Source organism: Paraphaeosphaeria sporulosa (assembly GCF_001642045.1).
Source record: "Paraphaeosphaeria sporulosa strain AP3s5-JAC2a unplaced genomic scaffold CC84scaffold_6, whole genome shotgun sequence".
Taxonomy (NCBI): domain Eukaryota; kingdom Fungi; phylum Ascomycota; class Dothideomycetes; order Pleosporales; family Didymosphaeriaceae; genus Paraphaeosphaeria; species Paraphaeosphaeria sporulosa.
The window spans coordinates 370,206-390,302 of NW_017253365.1; the positions used below are offsets into that span (position 1 = coordinate 370,206).

Genomic DNA, 20,097 nt, shown 5'->3' on the forward strand with positions numbered 1-20,097 from the left:
GCAGTGGCGTAGCCGATGTGGAAGGCCCATTGGGAATGCGACAGGTGGTGCAGCGGTGAGGTGGTTGCGTATGAGCCACTTGCTAGCACGGAATTGGTGATACAACGTCTTTGTGGCATACAAAAGCACTGTTTCGAGCAACCGGAGTGAGGGGATCTGCATGTGGGCCGAGCTGGTTCGTCCTGGACGAAGTTCAGCCGCACGACGAGAAGCACGACTTACGGACGCGCTTGGCCTATCAAGATTCGAGAATGGGCTCTATCAATGATACCTGTCGCTTGCAAGGTACAAGGAATCGCAGCACAGGATCTCGGTGGGGCGCTATAACACGAAAGATCCAGATTCCTACATTATCATTGACGTCTTCCTGCGGTAGGATAATGTAAAATTGCGGGGGCCAGCTGCGGGCGCTCCCGGTTCCATACAAATTAGACGCTGGTGAATGATGCCTCAGTTCACTGGCACTACTCCAGACATTTGATAAATAACACCTGATTATACCAGCTGAACTGAACCAAAACCCAAAGACACGGCCAGCTTTCACAGCTCTGCCATCCAATACCTCAAGTGTCACCTACGCGAGAGCGCACTGCAGCACAAACTCGTCCTACAACCCTAGACAACCCTCCCAATGCCCTACTACCTGCACACACCTACCGTGCCCAGTGTCCGAATGACCTCTTCCCACGCCGCAACTCTACAGGCTCCCCGCCCTACCGACCCTGCGGGGTGTCACCACGGCGCAGCCGTCTCAACAGCGGGGGCAGGCGGCGCTCAATTTGCATGCGAGAGAAACGTCAAGACCATTGCACGCACATAAACCAAAAAACCTCTTTGTGCATTCACCTATCTAAGTAAGGGCATTCATTACGATCATTGCGCCAGCGGAAAGTCCCCGCCCATTTCCCATGCCGAAGCAATACTAATCCCGTTCCCGATTCCAGATCCAAGGAGATTCGTGTACGTACGTATCCTCTTCATGCGCATCGCGTCTCATATACACCTTTCCCTCTCATGCACACCGCGCCCAGCCTACAGCTAAAGCAGCCTCGCTAGAACGCTTCAGTCCTTTCCCTAGCTGGAACCCGCCACCACCAATGGCTAGAAAACTACAAGACCTCCCATCAACAATAAAGCGATATAAGCGAAGCGAAACGAAGCAAACAAAAACGTCGGGTGTATAGAATAAAAGGCTCTGTGGGGAATCATGCTTCGAAACGTAGGACCAACGACAAACAGTAATAGTGTTCAATTAAAAGATGAGACGGGGAAGGAAGGGAAAGGGGACAAACGCCTCGCTATGCATGCATGCATGTGAGCAGGCCGGCCGTTACGACGTGACGGTGCGTGACGTGGGATAGTAATGCAACGCTTGGATGTGCAGAACGCGAGGAAACATCAAAAAACTACATGCGGATGTATAGCATGGGAGGCAAGTTGCGCAGGCGGCTGGGTGATGGTGATGGTGGGCATCACCGCTTACCGCTGCTGGATGTTCTCGAGGTCGGTGCGCTGCCGCAGGTACTGCGCCGCAAGCTCATCGCCTCCGTCGCGGCTTTCCTTCATCCAGTGCGTGGCAATGCACATGATGAGTGGATCGCTACGGGTAGTGTCTCTGTGCTGGCTGAGGAGCTGCTTGTTGAAGATCTCGCCCGTCTTCTTGAGCGGGAGCACGGTACGCTCGAGCAGCTCGGGAGAGGTGAGATACATGGTAGCGAGCTCGCGCTCTGCAGTGGGATCGCCCTCTTTGGCTGTGATCAGAAGCATGCGAGCCACGTCGTCCATGGTGTATCGCGACACCAGCGGGTTAGTGGGCCCGTCTGATGGCGCGGGATCAGTGTTCTGGTGGATAACGTTGCTTCGCTTCGCGCTTTCGCGACTCACAATGTCATCTGCGACTTCAACCATGATGCGACAGACGTCCTGTTTCAGGCCGAGCGCTGCCAGAGCAACATCCCAGAAGGCCTTTCCTCGAGGGGTCTTGTCCAGCATCTGTGCTGGTACGAATGAAGCAATGTATTGCAGATCGCGGAATAGTGTCTTCGGGCGAATGTTTGCATCACGGAAGAGCCCCTGGATGACGTCGACAATCATGTCAGTGCTCGGGGGACCGACGGGAGAACGAGCGCCATTGCGAGGCAGAGGTGACGCATTGCAGGCACGTTCTTGGTTCATAGAGTGAGAGCGGCGCTCCTCGCAATTGGCAATTGTGCCTTTCACGTTCGTTGCGCGCTCTGTGTTTGTTGTGGGTTCTCGAGAACTGAGCTCAGGCATAGCGCCAAGAGTGGGTGATTGCGGGACAGCAGGGAGAGTTGCCTCGCGACGGTTGTTGTAAGCACGGCCTGTGCGGGAAGAAAGTGAAGCTACGATGAGGAGTTCCAGTTCGTACAGTGCATGGAGCTTCGAGAATGGGTTTGGATGCGTTGCGAACCTCTTGAGAAGACGTCGAAAGGCCACGTTATATGGGAATTCCAGCAAACCTGCCTTCTTGGCAGCTGACGTTCCCGAGGACCGCGAGGTCGCATCACTCGATGAAGAGTGTTCTCCGGCGGAATGATGAGCATCAGAGCCAGCGGCGTGCTGCAGAGTGGCAATGGGAGGTGCAGCTACGCCTCGCTCATTACGCCCAAGAGCCTCTAGCGGGTTGTTGCTGTTGGCCTGTTTGCGAAGGCCCTTGATGCTTTTCTTGCGTGCCAGTTGCTTCCGGCGCTTCCGCTCCTCTTCTTCAGTGTACTTGTGTTGGATGCAATCTTCAAGAAGATCGCTTGAGAACCAAGCGTCCGTCTCGCTTCCACTGGAGAACACCACAGTACCCAGGTCGCTCAACAACAAACCGGTCAAGATCTGTTTCAAGTCGAGTAAAAACCTTCGCTTGTCTTCGTTGACAGCTATCGATTGCTTGAGCATCACTGTCCCCTTAGACGATGATGCGGTACGAGGTCTGATGCTGGTAGCGCTGGTGGGCGACTGAGCATGCGTCTGGAAAGGAGACCAGAAAGTAGTGGACGTATCGATGGCTAGTACAGGACTACTGCCGCCAAAGTAGTCATGATTGTCGTTCGGTGACCTCCCCCAAGGGCTGACATCAAAGCTTTGCTGTGAGGGGCGACCGGAAAGGGAGCGAAGGCTGCCTTGACTTGGGCGTTGTGCAAAATCAAGGTTGCGAGTAGGTCGACCGTGAGTCTCGTACTCTTCATCTCCTGCGATGGAAAGAGTGCCAACACCTGTAAGGAACAGATCGCCCTTTTGGCGGCCACTGTCGAGGACCTCCTTGTCACGTCTGTAGAGCTCGCTCGCCCAGAGGACTGGGCCATCCATCATACTGTCACCGACAAGTTTGTTCACACACTTGTCAATCTCCAAGCAGAAGCGGTGAATCCTCTCCTCGCCTTTGCAGAAGATCTCGACACCATATTGGGCGATCCACTTCTGGGTGATCTCAGACTGTTCGTCAGACAGCTTATTGGGGCCACCGAACTCGGTAGGAGCAGACATCATGTCAACAACTTGAGCTTCAGCCCTGAGTATGAAATTGTTGTTGGTAGACTTGGAGTAGTTTCGCGGACGATGTGATTGGATCGGCTTGCCATCGAGAGTTTTCGTGGGCTGTCCCATGATCTTGAGCGCCAGCGCAACATTTCGAGCTTCCTCATAGGTTCCCGAATTTCGAACATCAGTGATGTACCACATCTTATCGCGTAAATTCTTCAAGCCAAGTATCATGTCCTCGATCGCAACGTCATGTCGTTCTTGAGACTGTTTGAGCCAGACGAACCAAGCCTCGAACTCTTCGATGGCGTTCGCGGATTTGCCGAGAGAGTCACGCGGTCCGCGAGAGAAATAGTTCAACAAGGCTGCGTAGCCGTTTTTCGTCAGGGTGGGAGAGTTCAGTCTCCGCAGAGCCAGAAGAGTCTTGTAGTAGAGTTGGGAGTCGAGGAAGGCCCCTCGTGCTTGGCACTGATGCATGGCTGTCTCCAGCATCGTGACCAGTACCGCGTTGTTCTCCGTCTTCTCGGGAAGTTGCGGGTTGCTGTTGCTTCGGCGATTTTGCGGAGATCCATGGCGAGCCGGCAGGTTTCTTTGGCTTGCGATGAGGTTCGTAAGTTGGCTCTGGCTCTGCGCTTGCGTCTGGTTGTATGGATTTCTTGATCCAAGCGTCTCACTGTGGTGTCGGACCGGGCCCCTTCCCCGAGCGCCCCTCCGATGCGTCGAGGTACGGTTACTAAACGTCTTGGACTCGCTGTCGGGCGTGAGCTCTTTCGGAATCTCGTATTCCTCAACCAATTTGGTGATAGCCTCTTTGAGTTGATGATAGTCATTCTCCAGATCAATTCTATCTGGTGGGCCCTCGTCGTCGCTACTGTCGCTTTCAGGCGAGTCTTCGTCGTGCTCTTCTTCATCGTCGAAGTCTTTGCGCATGCGCGACTTGAGCTGCTTGCCATCCGGAGAGATGTACAACACGGCCCATTTCTCAGCACACGGGTGGCAAGAGCCAGAGGTAGCATCCGGGCCAAGTATGCGTGTCATTTCTGAGCACGCCATCCTCAACCGCCGACCGTAAAGCTCGGTGGGTGCGATCTTCGCCTCGTTTAGCTCCTCGTGCGGCATGCCAGGTTGATTTGAGAGGTCCAATAATGGCTCTCTGGAGGTATGATCGCTCGTCATGGAAGAGGCACTTGCACTCAGAATGGAACTAGCATCACCGCCGGGGGTAGACGTGCTGCGGAAAGGCATGGAAATCGCGGATATGGAAGAGGCGGAGGAGGCGAGCCCGGTTCGCTGTTGGGTTTTGTCGTAATGGCTAGATGCAGGGCGGCGTTCCGGGAACAACGTATTCACAAGGGTAACAATATCGGCCGGAGACATGACTATGAAAGGTTGTACCTCAACTGTCTCTCTAGGTGATGTGATTGCTTTTGCTGGGAGAAGCACCGGCTTTGACGGTGATCTGGTGTGTTTGAACCTGGCCAAAATGCTTTCGATGTGCCCGCGAATCTCAGGCAAGATGGGAACTTGCTGACGCCTAACGGCCACGTTAGTCATGGACAGGTAGATGGTTCCAAATGTGCTCGCGTACCAATTGTAGGTCATGTCCAAAACATGCTTTTGGGCTCGGATGGCAATCTCCTTGAGAATTTTCTGACGAGCGTGTTCGGTGATGTGGTGTCCAATCATGATGCTGTGCGTCTAGTAACGGTCAGTACATCTCAACAATTCGAGACGCAGAAAACACATGCCTCTGGGTGGATGATCGCGTTAAGTAAGAACGTGGAAAAGAGCCAACGTGAGACAAAAAAGTTTTGAGCTCCCTTGCGTAGGTTCTTCGTCTCATCCAGCTTCCGGAGGATGGCATTACCAATCTCCAGGACACCCTCGGGAATGCCTCCAGCACTCGGATCATCGTCAACAACCTCAAACAGGCGTTTCACAGCACTGTCAAAGAATTCGTCAGCGGCGATTGTGTCTTTCGTGGTCGGAGCGATCGGCTGAGATCCGGTCCTGGTGGACTGCTCCTCGGCCTTCTCTAAGAGGAATTGGCCATCCTGCAGCACCTGCATGAGGTAAAGTTCCAGGTTAGCTTTTCCGGGCCATTCACGCATGCCGGCGTAGACGTCAAGGACAGCTTTGATGAACTTCTCAGTTCCCTGCTTGGATTCCATGATAAGCCTGGCACATGTGGTGGCCCACGCATCCGTCCGACGAAGATCTTCGGCAGAATCCGGTCCAGATGAGTTAGCAAATATGGTGTAGATGAGAGCAGCAAAAGGGTCGTGTCGCTGGAAGGAAAGCAAGCGCTCCACTGGACTGGGGCCCTGAACGGTAGGCTTCTGGGTGCCGAGGGACTTGCCGCGGGCTTGCATGGCCATGACCGAGTCAATGGGATCCAAAGCCTGGCGGAACGACGTTAAGGAAGCGAGCTCTTGTTGAGAAAGACTGAGAATGCGAGTAGCTAGGAAATCGGGATTGGTGCGGATTTCAGAAACGAAATCTAGGAGGTCGTCCAAGATCTTGGACGGAACCTGATTGAGAAACGTTGGAAAAGACGGAGCCTTGTCGCTCTTCATACTTTTTGACTTGCCGAACTCCAAATCGGCTTCCAACAGTGCATGTTGCCGCACCGCGTCACACGAGCTTCGGACATCGTTGACAGCATTATACAGTGTAGCAAAACCTTTCTTGTCGTCAGATCTGAAGCTGTCAACCAAGGTTCGGTAGGCCAGCTCTCCGCAATGTACCAGACGTGCGGAGAGGGCACTCGACACCAGCCACCGGTGCAGGCGGATCCGTGACTGGGCCTTTCGCTGCTCCTGATAGCCCTGCAGGCGGATCAGGTGAGCTAGCTCGGCGAGCGAAGTGGCCGACGTTGGGATTGCCGCAGTGGGCAGGTACGCGTCGGTATAGGACGAGAGGTCGGCGGGGAGGAGACGCGGCAGACGCCCGGCTGGCGCGGACATGGAAGGGGGCAGATGCGGCCGCTGGGTGATGCTGGGCGAGTGTCTGTCATGGCTGGTGGTGTCGTGGGGTCCGCCAGGTCGACTCCCCATTATGTTCGAGGGTAGCTTGGTTGAGGCGGGTGATGGCGACCTGGGCGGGGAGGAGGACCGGGGCGGAGCCTCTACGGGAGGGGTCGGGTCATCGACTGCAATTGTATGCGCAGGCTTGTGCGAGGGCGTGTGGCTTCTGGACGAGACGTGGGTGACGGTGGGCGAGACGGCTGGCGGAGAGTCAGTACGGCTGCCAGCGCATCGCACAGAGCGCATAGATCCGGGCGAGGGCTATTGGCGAGCGAGATTGGGAGAGCACACAGCAGGGCGAGGACGGCGTCGCGACAGCAAATAACAGGATGGAAAGCACGTACGCGGAGGAGGGGTGCGAGAGGCCTGCGCCGACGGCGAGGCGGAGTGTTGGCTTCTTCTAATCATATCGCCATGTTCTTGCTCAGCGCGCACCGGGAGTGGACACGCAGCTCTACTGCAGCAGAAGCATGCTGCTGCCAGTTGGGCGAGCGGCGCTGGGGGTCGTGGGCTGCGTCGGTAGCTCCTGCTCGCGACCAGGCGTGTATGCGTTGGCAGGCGTCGTTGCAGGTGCTCGGGCCAGACGACGGCGGGGCCTGCGACTCGAGCAAGGCGCGAAACAACACACTTCGTCTGCGCGCAATAAGAGGATGCGATTTGCAGCCGACGCGCACGGTGGCAATGGCGGGCTCTGCACTGTGCACGGCGGGCAGCGTGTTCGGCGGGTCTGCGACTTGATGTGCGCGATGCTGTCCTGCAGGCCGTGGGACGAAAAGGCCCCGCTGCACGCCCAATCACGCGCCCACACTCAGTGGTGACCAGCACCCTTCAGCTGCCGTGTGGCTGTCGCGATACGGCCCCCAGTGGTCGTTGGCCGTGTTTCACTCCAAGCTTCCAGATGGCGGCGACGGGCCTCCCGCAGTGGCTCGTGGCCGGGTGGCCGCTTTGGCGACCCTCCCACACGGCCCTCCCCATCCCACCCCCAGTCCACCAAGCCTTACATCACGACCAGCTCGTTGTCGAAAGTGCCATTTCAAGTCCGCCGTGCGCACAGGAGCTGACCGCCCGCCGGCGACGCAACACGGCCGACGTGACGCCCGGCCAGTGGATCAGGCGTCTGCTCTCGCGCATCGCCCCTGTCTGCACTGATGCGTTGTCACTCCAAGACCGTCGCGCATGCAGACCGACATGTCAAAAGAAGCCTGCGCCAAAATACCGCGTCCCACTGCCATTTCACTGGCCCAGAGAGCCGCTGCTATCCCTCTTCATCTCGGCCTGCAGCTCTAGATTGCGCTTAAATTCGACCGCACCCAACACCGCCCAATGAGCCACACTGCTGCTTTCCCTTCTGCAGCTCAACGTGCGTGAGGCTAGTGTTCGTACGTTGCATCCCACTGCAAACATATGCAAGAAAACAAATCGAACTGGCGGCATGCAAAGGTGCTGCTGACAAGGTGAGGTGCATGTCACGTTTGTCGCATTCGTGCCTATAGGTGAGTGCGCGTCCGATCCAGGTGCGTGTTCTTCTCGATTTGACTTGGTAATGCTGCGCGGCGCCGTACGAGACTGCGTGAAGCGGTTCGTAGAGACGAGGACCCATCACCCTTGGCCACAAGACGACGTGGTATCCCCACCGCTCCACGAGTTCCGCCCAGGAATTGCATCCTGCATGTGCCTTGTTTGGGTATCAATCGATCTGAGGCGCACGTTGCCCAACGACCGTCGTTCACAACAGGATCGCCAATACAGGCATCAGACAGTGTTGATCCCCGACAAAGACCGGCCTATCCTCGCCTGCAAAACTTCCCACGCAAGCTTCTAGAATTAAATTGTCAGGCCCAATGTTCCGAACGCGCGCTGTATGTCAGATAAGATACATGGCGCTGTCTCAAATCATGGCTTCCCTGAGTAACGGTGCGACACGTTTTCGACTGTGTTGTACATGGCGCTGCCACCACACATTTCTCCAATATCCGTCGCCGTCGTGATCGTAAGAATTCCCTTCTCCACTCTGCCACTCCTCGAGGCCCAGCTCATTGCCGGACTCTGCTGCGAACTTTTTTGCGGTTGTGATACCGGTTTCGCTGAACGCCCAGACAAGGAGCTCCCTCTGAAAGTGGCCCTCTGCTGAAGTCGACGTGGTCATCAATGAGTACAGGTCCAGCTCATGCTCTGTAGCGAATCGCTGGAGTGCTTCCAAGAAAGCGGCATCTGCCGTACCAGTATTTGCTTCGTCTGCCGCCTTCTTCTGCAGGAACTCAATATTTTTCACCACGGAACTGATGCCGACTTTCTGGCCCTTGTCGTTCCATAGCTTGTAGTCCTTTCTCAGTATATCGTACAGCTGCATTCCTCCTATGTCCTTTTTCGCCGAATCAATCTCCTCGTAGAACTTGTTGCGGTCAAAGCTCGCAGCAAGTTTCGGACAGGCCAGAATTCTGGCTTCGAGATACTCAACAGCTTCTCGATCATGGCCAGTAGTCTTAGATTTGTCTTGCAGGTTTGCAGTATCAAGAAGAATGCTCGCCAATCCAAGCTGCGCAGCTTGAGCATCCCAGACTTTGACGACGGCGGCGTCATCTGATAGGCTGTCTCCTTGTGCCTGGGCAGCAGCCGACGATATTCCTAGACCCGAAAGCGAATCCCATGACGGCCGCAGATACTTGGTGACGAGACTGGTGCAACTGCCACTCTTCTCCACCATGCGAGGTTCGTCGCCGGTCTCGGATGGTACTTTACCTTCTTCGTCATGGTGATCGATGACGCCTCCAACCCTGTCGGCGTAAATGCTGCCAAGCTGGCCCTGTAAAGCGTTGTGGTCTACTAGGACCCACTTCGTGTTTTGTGGTGGTAGCTGAGACTTGATAGTGGACAGATCAGGTAAATCGTCTAGTGTCAATATGTGGTGAGAGGTTATGTTGGCGTGTTTGAAGAGTTCCAGATATTCAGGGCGTAGTTGAATGTCTGATTTGGGTATGTTGGTTACTGGAATGTAGATTGCAGAGAAGGCGTTTCGGGGTGGAGCCATAGACCGTATATATGCATATCTAATGCTTCAGTCAAAAGGCTGCTTATTGCCTATGATTTGTGACCAACTGACAGGATGGAGCATGACATGCTATCAAGATCTGCGCTCTCATTTCCAATGACAATGGTAACATTCTGGCTGGTTTCGATGGCACCTCGGAGTGCGCCTCGGGCTTGGGTTAAGAAGCCGCGCAATGAATTCCTGGGTACAGTCATGGTCGTGGGTGATCGGCGCGAAGTAGAGGACATGTGCGTGCAGACTGCACAAGCTTGGAAGTTGCGGTTAGATTGTGTACAGGGATGACGTAAAGATCGCGCAGCTTTTTGGGGAATAGCGTCCTATATCGCAATTTACATCCCTGACGCCTGGGCTCTTTCCTCACCACGCCCACGGCTTTGGCACATGTCCTGTACCTCATACACGGTAACACCAAAGTGACGATCACGAGCGAAGACAACGGCCCCGGTCCCATCGGTGTCATTACAATTGTTCCGATCGAACACCTTAGCTTGAGGTTTGGCCCGCGGCTGAGGCCGCGCAATGCCACAAAACGCCCGAGGCTCATTCACTTTTGCGCCCCGCAGCACTAGCAAGACATGGGGCGGGCGGCAGGAAGCGGGCCAGACAACGGTCATCTCCATATGTGGTGAAGCTTGTTGGAATATCTCTCCTTGATTGGCCACCTACTTGCCACAAAGCAGTGATGTTCAGAGTGCAGCCCCTATTTTGCACAACGGTGTGGCCTCTGTGACAATCGCCCGGTCTTATAAGGCGCACAAACCGGCCCAAGAATGTAGTTGCCCCGAACTTAACCTTCCTGATATGGGGGGTATTTTGCCAGGGTTCGCGCGCACGGGTTGATCAGACATGCGTGGCATATATTGGCCACATGCACATCGCGCGTAGAATAAGGTGAAGAGGCCATGTTCCTCCATCTCGCCCTGCTCGGGCTGCTCGCGTGGCCGTGTGCGACTGTGCAGAGCTTCCAGAATGCCTCGAGCACGCAGCCCATCCTGTCGCCCACGTTGGGTGGGACAGGTACGCCGTCTCCGTCAAGAACGTTGAATTCTTCTTCCCAGGGTACGGTAACCTCCGTCGGATTCGTAGATTCCCGCTGATTTGCTTCTGTAGGCTCCATAGAATCTTGCAATAGCGCCTGGCAATCGTACAGATCGCGAATGACAAGACCGTATGAGACAGACACCGCGACAATTACAAGGACTCTCACTGTCAGCACCAGCTTGATGGGCAAACAGACGTGTTCTTCATACTGTGGATCAATCTGCTATGCAGACACTTTATCTGTTAAGACTGTCTTGATTCCTGGGAAGTACACGACGACCGAGTACTCCTTCTCCTCGCGACTCACATACTCTGGACCTGCGCCGAATTGTACAGTACCCGCAGCGGAGTGCAAGCAGCTGTGGACCAGCTATACCTCCGCTGATAAGGCATGGAGCAAGACAGGAGGAATAGGCTCGCCTTTGACGCCTGGCTGCACCGCTGGTTGCCAAAGGACGACATGCCGCTTTGGAGGAGGCGACAAAGGCGCCATACCAACACCTGGTGTACAAGAGCGCTATTGGAACAGTCTGAAGCTATTCTACTTTCCAGAAACCAGAAACGTGTCGCGAGACATGTGCGCGACATCTCCAACTCAAACGCCTGAATTCCCTATTTCTTACTCCAGCTACATTCCTACTACTACCGAAGGTTTCGTCGTTCAGGATGGGAAAACACTATACAAAGGTAATGTTTACATCTCTGTCGATCAGTTGGAAGTAGGCGATAACTGCGGTTACACTACCGTGATGCATGACATCGCATTTCCGGTTGCATCTTCTGATGTTCAGTCTCAACGAGCCATGGAGGTCAACCCGGTCAGCGGTAAATATTGGCCTGTGAATTGGGCAGATTTCGACGAACCAGTACCGTATAGTGCATACGTTGGAGGTCAGGGGATGAGTTTCTCCGCCATCCCTCCTGAACAACTCCTCAGCTCTTCGGTATACTGCAAGACGGCCATCTGCGACAGGTCTGCAGTCTTGCCCGGGCAATACAATCCTTGGATGATTCTTCCGCTTGCGATCAAGGGTTTGGATCCCGAGTTCGCCGATTGCGAAATTCCAGATGGCTACACGTGGTTCGATCCTCCAATAGCTCTTCACAGCGCGCCCAATTTCCTCACTACAAAGTCGCCTGATCCAGCGAGCACTCCAGCTACACCAGCCAGCTCAGTAATCGCGCTGCCCGCTAAAACATCGAGTCCCGCAGCAGCCGAACCGCCTTCTTCTGCGCCTCCTCCATACGATCCTCCTACCAACAACGATCCCCCGACGGACAACCCTTCGCCATACGATCCTAACAATCCGCCAACCGCCAATCCTCCGACGAATAAGCCTCCGACTTACAACCCTCCTTCCAACAATCCAGCACCCGATGGCAATAACCCGAATGGTGGACAAAGCCCAAACAATCCTGCGTATACTCGACCAGCACAGGCCGATCCAGCATCAAGGCCACAAATAACAGTCGGTCCTACCGTCATCCCCATTGCTCCAGATGGCCAGGGTCTTGTCATCCACGCACCTACCACTATCGCTCCAGACGGCTCAGCCGTCATCGGCAGTACAACATATCACCTGTCCTCCGGCGTTCTAACCATGGTGTCCTCGGGCGGTACATCATCAATCACACTAGGAGACGCAGCCCAGAATGCTGTCGGCACCGTCGTTGGTCTCGGCAACGGAGGATCCTTCACGATAGCCACAGCCGGCTCTTCTCTGGTGTTCGATGTGAAGACCACGATCGAGGATGGAGATCCCGCGCAGACGATAGGAGATATGGTAGTCTCCGTAGGCAGTGACGGTGTGCATATCAGCAACATGAAGAACGGAGAACAGACAACCATTGCTTTCACCGACGTTGAGGGGGTGGTCACCGGTCGCGAAGGGAGCTTCAACGCTGCTGCATTCACGGGCGCGACGTTCGGCGATGAAGGGTTCGGCGCGGCATCGGCGTACAACACTGGAGATTCTACGGGAGATGCTCAGGGCGGGTCTGCTGTAACGAGCAAGACTGGGGCAGCGTCGACGGGATCAATTGGAGAAGGAAGTGATCCGGCCAGTACAAGACGTTCTTCCGCATCCGGCACTGGCTCAGCAGGTGCTAACGGCGGCGAGAGCGAAACAGGGGTACCATCGAGTCCGACAAACAAGGGCGCAGCGGCGTCGGTTTCGGCTCCATGGTATTTTGGGTTTCTTTCAATATGCATACTTGTAGCGCATTTGTAAAACAGTGCAGTAGACTAGATATCAGCAAATCACCTCATGGCGACTTCATACATCATCCCGTCGAGCGCTTTGATGATGCCACCATAAGCCTTTCTGCTCAATCTAATATCGCGCTACATCACTCTGCTACAGGGGCTGGCAGCGTCAACTCACAATCCTCGCTCAGTTTGTACCTACTACTTGTCTTATCTAACGAGAGAATTAGATTTATGGACGTCTTTGGTCAGAACTTGTAGAGGGACTTCTGCACAGCCGGCATGTGCATATTGACGCGGCCACCCCCTGTATCCTCGTTCCTGAACACCAGCCCATCAAGCCAGCGAAAACCAAGCCACCTCACATCTGCACAAACTCGTTCCCCGGTGCATATGTACACTCCACTCGGCCGATGTCCACAATCTCTCCGGAACCCACTTCCCATCGCACAGCGCACGTACGCCACGAACCGTAGAAGTGAAGCCCTGCGCCCACGCACATGCCAAATTGATCCCGTTACAACCTTTTCCGCCGTGGCTGTTGCACTCAGTGACTTTTGGAGTGCGGTCTGCCTGGAAGGATAGGGCCAGTCGGTGAACGGGTTTCTCCAGAGGGACGCTGCTGGCGAGCGGGAGGAGGGGGAGGAGCAAACTTCTATAATGTATGGTGAGGAAGGATTTGTGCTTTGAGAAGATGCTGGTGATGAAGATAATGTGTGTTGTGATTTGGCATATATAACTACAGCGCTGTGCGGCGGGAAGAAACAGCCGCTGTTCAATACCCAATAAATCACATTGCTAGACTACCATAGTATCCAACAACTTATCACTGCTCTTGGCTCTTGAGACAGGATGGTGGTACACAGTCAAGCCGGCAGTAGTGGTATGATAATTCATTGGTCGAGCTGTCTAGTCACCGTATGGTACCTTTTGACGGCACATCAAACATAATATGTCGGCTCTTTACACGAACAATTGATTCAGTGTGCTCTGTGTGCAGTCAGCTAACCTTTTTCTCCAATAATATTGGTTTTCTACTTACGAAGTTCACCGAGCAATTCGCGGTCTGAGCGTCGAACGTCTCAACCTCCCCCGAGGTATGATTGACCCTAACTTGTTGACTTGTTTGTATGGAAGGATCGTTTAACAAGTAATTCAATGGTTCCAGTCTCATAGCAGAGTGGGCCGATGTCATGACGGTATTCGGCCTAGCTGGTCAGTCTACTGTGCATCGTTTCACATGTGGGTAGCGACTCACAAATCTCCAGTGTTTGGTACATGATGCATTCCCAGGTTGAACCAGAGGACGCTGGAAGAAACGTCAGAAGCACTAAAGTAAGTGGTTGAGCTTTGAAGACTTACATGTCCTCTTGTTCCAAGCTTTCGCCGTCGAGAAACTTGGCGAAGTCGACGAGCGGATTATCCACGTCATAAGTGTTGACCCAGTCTGCGGCTCTAGGTTCCGTATCTTTCTGCCTTGTAACGAATAGATCTGCTGTTGCAAAGTGTGCCGCTCGGCCCGCGTCAGATGAGTTGGACATGGTGAGGTGGGTCGCCCCAGCAGCTGCGATGATTAATTCTGATCCCGATTCATGTATAGTACGAGCAAAAGCTTACCTCGCTTTACCCTGTAGCCAGGGTACTCTCCATACTTATTCGGAGAATCCTTGTTGACGATGGCATATATCGCCGCATCGTTGGGCGCCCAAGGTATACCAGATTTGTCTTCGTGGGTTATGAAGCTCTTTTCTAGCTTCATCGTCTTGCGAGCTTTGCCAGCTGACCAAGGATACTCAACTGTCGCCGGTACGACTTTGACTTTCTGTACACTGTTCTGTCGCCCAAGAACATCTAGATCTACTTTGAATGTCATGACGTGGTCATGAAGAGCTCCAGATAGAGAATCGTGGATCTTGAAGCCATAGTCATCATTCTCGGCGAAGTATGCGGCTGAAATATATCCTGACGCCCGAACTGAGACCTCAATGGCGCCATCGTAGAAGAAGGTGTAGTCGAAAAGATAATCGTAATTGCCGACTGTGGCAATCCAGCGAACTGTGAACGCAACGTTCCTGGCAACGCTAGTATAATTTTGGGCAAAGGCAAAATGTCTTCTGATTGGGTAGTTCGTGTCGGCTTCGAACATGCAAATCGCGTCTGGTACCCTGTGATAGTAGTCAGCATCGATTTTGGCATGATGAGCTTCTGGAGGTGACGTACGCCGCATCTAGATAGGTTGCATGACTTGGACAGTCATGACCCTTGACAAGCGAGACCATTGAGTTACCCATTCCCCCAAAGGAGTCAAAATAGAGTGTCTCGGACAACACAGGGTCGGAGCCAGCGTAATGAGCCAGCGCTTCCTGCAGTGCAAGTTCGTAGATGATACGCTGGTTCTTGAAGCGTATGTCGAACAAAGCTAGACCTAGCTCCGGAGATGTAACCAGATAGAATCCGAAATCCATCCACGACACGAAGTTTTCCTTCTTATCAAGACTGAATCGGTTGCCCCCTTCTGCGACTGTAATAGGCGGAGGCAAGTCATCTAAGTGTAGCTCGCCTTGCTTATCGGTCGATGTCCAGGTACCGTCCACATTGGGGACTGGCTTGTCGAATGTAGATGCGTAGATCGCGTCTTGGAAATCTTCTGTGCTCTTGTAATACACACCACGGTAGTACCAGCCGTCTATCTTCCATTCTTGCCATCGCAAACTACGTATGGCTACTTTGAAATACACACCAAGAGGGCTATCGATTAAGATTAGTGGTGTATAGAGCTGTGTATTGTAGATGAGCTTACAGTAGGGTAGTACTGTCAAACCCGGTGGGCGATGGTCCATAAAGTGCAATCCAAAGCGATTGGGTGCCGTCATCTTCCCAGATGACATTCCCGAGACGTGGTCCAATACCGCCTTCTAGTATCGTCTTCTGAGAGTCAGTTGCAACCTACGAGCGCATCGTTCGACTCACCGAATTCCATATCTGATTGGTGATGTTGGCGATTTCGTTACTGAGCGACGCTATCCAGTCGCTTGTAGTGTTGACAGCATACAAGTACGGCGACCTGCTCTTTCCCGGCTGCTCGTTGTTGAACGGGTACGTGAGGGGTACAATTGGTGTTGCATTGGTAGCCGGCAGAGGTCCTACTAAATACTCTTGACGAAAGGGTCCCTCTTGTGAAGTGAACAAAACTGTAGCACGGGCGAATCGACTTGGCTCTTCGTCATTACCGTCAATGAATGAGAGAGCGATGGATTTATTCGGTTGAAGCAGAGTGATTCCGCCCACGCCCAGTCTAGGCTTCGGTCAGCTTGTTTGGGTTCCATGGTTGTCTTGATCTATCATACGCATTCGTTGCAGTGGAACTAAAAGATGATCAGTAAGGCTTTATCGATATCGTGATAATTTCCGTCGACTGACTTTGGTGCCGGATTAGGATCGACCCCTAGCTTTTGAGTGACGACGTTTGAGACCGCGATTTGCTCCTCTGCAGAAAGTGGACGCCAAACGTTCTTATGTGGCGCAGATATAGTAGGCTGATTGGATGAGCATTGCGTACAGTCTTGTACCGAACTCCGGAATAGGGTCGTTATGCTCAAGGTGGTAGCAAGGCTGAAGTACTTCATGACAATGGCCACTGTGGAGATAGCCGACGCACAAATTTAGACAGATACTTGAAGGGGGAGAGACTTACCCATAGAGATGAGGCTGTTCGATACTTAAGTGAGTCTCATCGCAGTGTTGATCTCGCGTAACGTTGAGCCATCACCTACGCTATGTCGTAGGATTGTGGCGTTACGAGGTTGGCGTTTGATGATACAAGACTTTTCCTACCTCCTGGCCGTTGGTAACTGAACGAAAAAAAATTAAATAGGATATGATCTACACGCCATCCTGGATAATCTTGTATCGTGTCCAGGGCCAGGCACAAGCTGATGTGTCAGTTGAAGCGAGCGAGTAACATTCTCCAATACAAGCAGGCTTAGGCTCCGGTCATGCAGCCTTCCATTAGCGTCTGGGTCCAGAACAGCTTCACTGTTGTCCGGTCACGACCCATTACTGGTACACGTCGTGTGGGCATCCCGTCGATCAGAATTTATGATGTCTTCAATGTAAGCGAGGTTTACTGCTTCACGGGTCCAAATGGAGAATGAGACTAATGTAGGTCTGCTCGTCGGTGGCTGAAGCTAGATATGTGAGGCGCTTCGTATAAAAGCTTTTCACGAAGAGGGCTTGTGGGGCGCCCATAAACACGGAGGATCTTGCCCTGAAGTGAGCATGCGGAGGCTACCCTCCGTTATCGTATTATGTCGAAGGCATCTCATCCTGTCTGGAAGAAGGATTGCAGGCGTTCCCGGGAGATGTCTATTACCGTGTCTGAATGTACCATCTTCACCAATAAAGACGTGTGAGTTCTATCGGTTCTTTCGTAAGCTGACCTGCTTGGTAAGGGTGTGGCTGACATTGTAGTGGTACATACGTGGATCTTCGTGCGACAGCAAACTTGATCTGTCGCGCGAGTGATGTCTGCTTGCATGGCGTTGCTCAATGGTACACGAAAGGCTGAAAGTGCTAAACTTGGAATGTACGAGTTATGAGTACAAATTGCTTCGTATCTTAGGTTGCAAGCTCATCGCAATGCCGAAAAGCGGGGTAGCGTCCGTCCAATGGCACTCGAACGCCGCAACTTCACACGGCATCGTCAACCTTCTCTTTATTTCAGCTCCGAATGGTCCGAATGGACTCGAAAGAACCTCAAAACATTGTTCTGGTTCGATGGCAGAGTTCAAAGAACTGACTGTGGCTTGCATGTGCGGAGCAGCCACGCACAGTTTCACCGTACCAAACTTCTCGCTTCCTATTCCCACTCATCTATGCAGCTGCAATATCTCTCGCCGAATATCAGGCTCTCTCCTTACTAGCTACTTCAATATCACATTCAGCTCGAACCCATCGAAGCCTGACCTACGTAGTCTGACGCCGTACCGAAGTTCAAATATTTTAACGCGCCACTTTTGTACGACATGCGGAACACAAATGTACGTTCTCCTTGAAAGGGTCATCAATTAAGCTACCACGGCTGACGTGGGCATGATCGCAGGTATCTAGAATACAATCATGACGACCACTTTGAAGCCGCAACCGGGACTCTCCAGGTAGACCACACCGACGGCCTCCTCGACTACAAAGCCCACATCTGGATCGAAGACACGCCCGACGGGGGCGCAAGTCAGTTCCTCGTAAACATGAACGGGGAGCCGCTCGATCGGTACCTCCAGGAACCGCGCCAAAGCGACCTTGTGCCCCTAGATTGGTGTACCAAATCTCAAGCTTCCGCGCCCGGTAGTACCCCCATCTACGCCCATTGCCACTGCAAAGGTGTAGAATTTTGGATCATGCCCCCAGATGCAGCATCTAAAAAAGCTGAGTCTCCCTGGCCAGATCTCCTTGTACCGTCCGAGACAGGCAGCTCCGCGAATCCTGGTAACTCCCCTTGGTGGCTGCCCACACCACACCACTACCTAGCCGGCACCTGCGCTTGTCGCTCTTGTACACGTGCTTCAGGATTTGACATCACATTTTGGGCTTTCATTCCCACCGCTAACATCACGCTCGATGTCGATGGCAAAGTGCCTTTTGCGCGAAACCCTTACTGGGGTACCATAAAGACCTATCGAAGCAGGGATGACGTCACCAGATCGTTCTGTGGGAGGTGTGGTGCGAATGTTTTCTATGATGGGCATAACAGGCCGAGTATAGTGGATGTTGCGGTTGGGTTGTTGGATGCTGGGAGCGGGGCGAGAGCCGAGGAAGTGTTGGCTTGGTGGGCAGGAAGAGTGAGCTTCAGAGAGTACGCGCTGAACATGAAATTGATCGAAGGACTAGAAAAAGGGCTCCAAGAGTGGGGAGAAAGATATAGAGGACTGAAATCTATCGCACCAAGTTCGGTGCTGAATGCTTTCGAAGGTAGTAGATGATGGTAAATTTCGTAAACCCAAAACAAGTGTACCGTTCGCTGAAGTACGGTGGGAACATACGTTCGAGTACTGACGCCGACAGTCGCGTTGCTTTTGCTTGATTTGTTGATCATACATTGCGGGTCGAGGGGATCCTGCCTTCGGTTCCTTCAGGGGCCACCACTCAACGAGTCAAACCAATGGAGCCGGTCTATAAGACACGGCGGATCCAACGACAAGGATTTGTAAATGACCCCCCAAAAGCGTAGCCTGTACCAGCTTATTGTATCTGAACCCACCCTATTTGCGATGTCTCTTCTCTTCACGTCAATACCTTACGTTTCCAGTTCGCAGGGTTCTCTGTCCTTTCGCGCCGCATTTCACAGTCTTTCAACATTTTCTGTCCTCAAGCCGCAATCGCGGAGCATGCCAAACATTCCAGACGGTGCAAAATGCTGAATTCAGAGTCCACACGGCCAGAAATCTGTGGATGTCATACTTAGTGTCTAGTAGCCTTCGGTCTCTGTAGCTGGTCCGCGATCTGCATCAACATCCCGGCACCTGGGACACCATGCTGGACAAACTTTGGAAGGAAACCCTGGCTGACGGCAATCTGCCTCCTCTGCCCGTAGTTCACCTTAGTCGTGGCGATAGAATAATGGCACGCAGTGTTGTGTTGTTAGGCTGCTAGGAGGGAACTTTAGAAGAGTACATTAGGTTGCGATTCCTAATAATTAGCTATCTAACTACCTTGGCTTCGTTATCTGATATATATTTTCAACTTCCTTGCGTTTACTAAATGATTTGTCGCTTCCTCTTGCCTCTTGGACCCACCCTATCCCCATACCTCGATGTCTTATCGCTCTAGCCAATTTCTACACCACAGCAGCTCCACGAACTCTCCGTGTATTCAATCACAACGTATGGACATCCTAGTCCTTGCGGCACGCTTTCTGCGGAGAGATGGGCTTCTGGTGGCCCGAAAAGAGCGACGGAGTGCGCCTCCCGTTAAACGGTAATGCCCTAGTGTACCTCTTAGAGATTGGCCACATGTATGAACGTTTGCGGCAGAAGCTTTACATCAACAAACGAGAGAGCGAGAACTTGAACAAGTACGACTGATTCTCACGCACTACTGCACTCGCTCAGTCGGCATGGTTCGCGATCGATTGCATTGCGCGCTTTGCACAGAGCTTACCTGTTACCACGCTCGAACTAACAGTCCTCGCTTCTTTGTGCCTATACTCGGATTTGGTTTTCTGGAAGGACAAGCCTAGCGGCATCCAGATAACCCAGATATTACATCTAGCAGCGTCCGTGAAAGAGCTG

The 20,097-nt window shown here is 53.1% G+C and overlaps 6 protein-coding genes across 6 annotated transcripts; 3 read left to right on the forward strand and 3 right to left on the reverse strand.

The window, feature by feature from the left end:
* Positions 1–1,479: 1,479 nt before the first annotated feature.
* On the reverse strand, positions 1,480–6,545 carry CC84DRAFT_1176632 (uncharacterized protein; the record flags this gene model as incomplete). The annotated part of the gene is made up of 3 exons (XM_018180233.1): positions 1,480–5,023; positions 5,078–5,187; positions 5,232–6,545. 3 exons carry the CDS (start codon positions 6,543–6,545, stop codon positions 1,480–1,482), a joined length of 4,968 nt encoding a protein of 1,655 aa, XP_018034778.1.
* A 440-nt stretch (positions 6,546–6,985) lies between these two features.
* Positions 6,986–7,842, forward strand: CC84DRAFT_1206099 (uncharacterized protein; the record flags this gene model as incomplete). Its single annotated transcript, XM_018182015.1, has 2 exons — positions 6,986–7,240; positions 7,276–7,842. 2 exons carry the CDS (start codon positions 6,986–6,988, stop codon positions 7,840–7,842), a joined length of 822 nt encoding a protein of 273 aa, XP_018034779.1.
* Positions 7,843–8,012: 170 nt separating this feature from the next.
* Positions 8,013–9,789, reverse strand: CC84DRAFT_1120821 (exopolyphosphatase-like protein). The gene is made up of 2 exons (XM_018175592.1): positions 9,616–9,789; positions 8,013–9,562 (listed from the first exon to the last, which is right to left on the reverse strand). Exons 1-2 carry the CDS (start codon positions 9,756–9,758, stop codon positions 8,404–8,406), a joined length of 1,302 nt encoding a protein of 433 aa, XP_018034780.1. The 5' UTR covers positions 9,759–9,789; the 3' UTR covers positions 8,013–8,403.
* Positions 9,790–10,466: 677 nt separating this feature from the next.
* Positions 10,467–12,836, forward strand: CC84DRAFT_1246384 (uncharacterized protein; the record flags this gene model as incomplete). Its single annotated transcript, XM_018184201.1, has 2 exons — positions 10,467–10,581; positions 10,684–12,836. The coding sequence occupies 2 exons, from the start codon at positions 10,467–10,469 to the stop codon at positions 12,834–12,836; spliced, it is 2,268 nt and encodes a 755-aa protein (XP_018034781.1).
* Positions 12,837–13,554: 718 nt separating this feature from the next.
* Positions 13,555–16,495, reverse strand: CC84DRAFT_1206102 (membrane copper amine oxidase). The gene is made up of 10 exons (XM_018182016.1): positions 16,232–16,495; positions 16,159–16,176; positions 15,782–16,106; positions 15,612–15,736; positions 15,032–15,559; positions 14,429–14,976; positions 14,174–14,375; positions 14,070–14,120; positions 13,854–14,019; positions 13,555–13,801 (listed from the first exon to the last, which is right to left on the reverse strand). Exons 1-10 carry the CDS (start codon positions 16,435–16,437, stop codon positions 13,775–13,777), a joined length of 2,196 nt encoding a protein of 731 aa, XP_018034782.1. The 5' UTR covers positions 16,438–16,495; the 3' UTR covers positions 13,555–13,774.
* Positions 16,496–17,533: 1,038 nt separating this feature from the next.
* Positions 17,534–18,822, forward strand: CC84DRAFT_1147006 (uncharacterized protein). The gene is made up of 2 exons (XM_018176573.1): positions 17,534–17,850; positions 17,913–18,822. The coding sequence occupies exons 1-2, from the start codon at positions 17,588–17,590 to the stop codon at positions 18,787–18,789; spliced, it is 1,140 nt and encodes a 379-aa protein (XP_018034783.1). The 5' UTR covers positions 17,534–17,587; the 3' UTR covers positions 18,790–18,822.
* Positions 18,823–20,097: the final 1,275 nt, after the last annotated feature.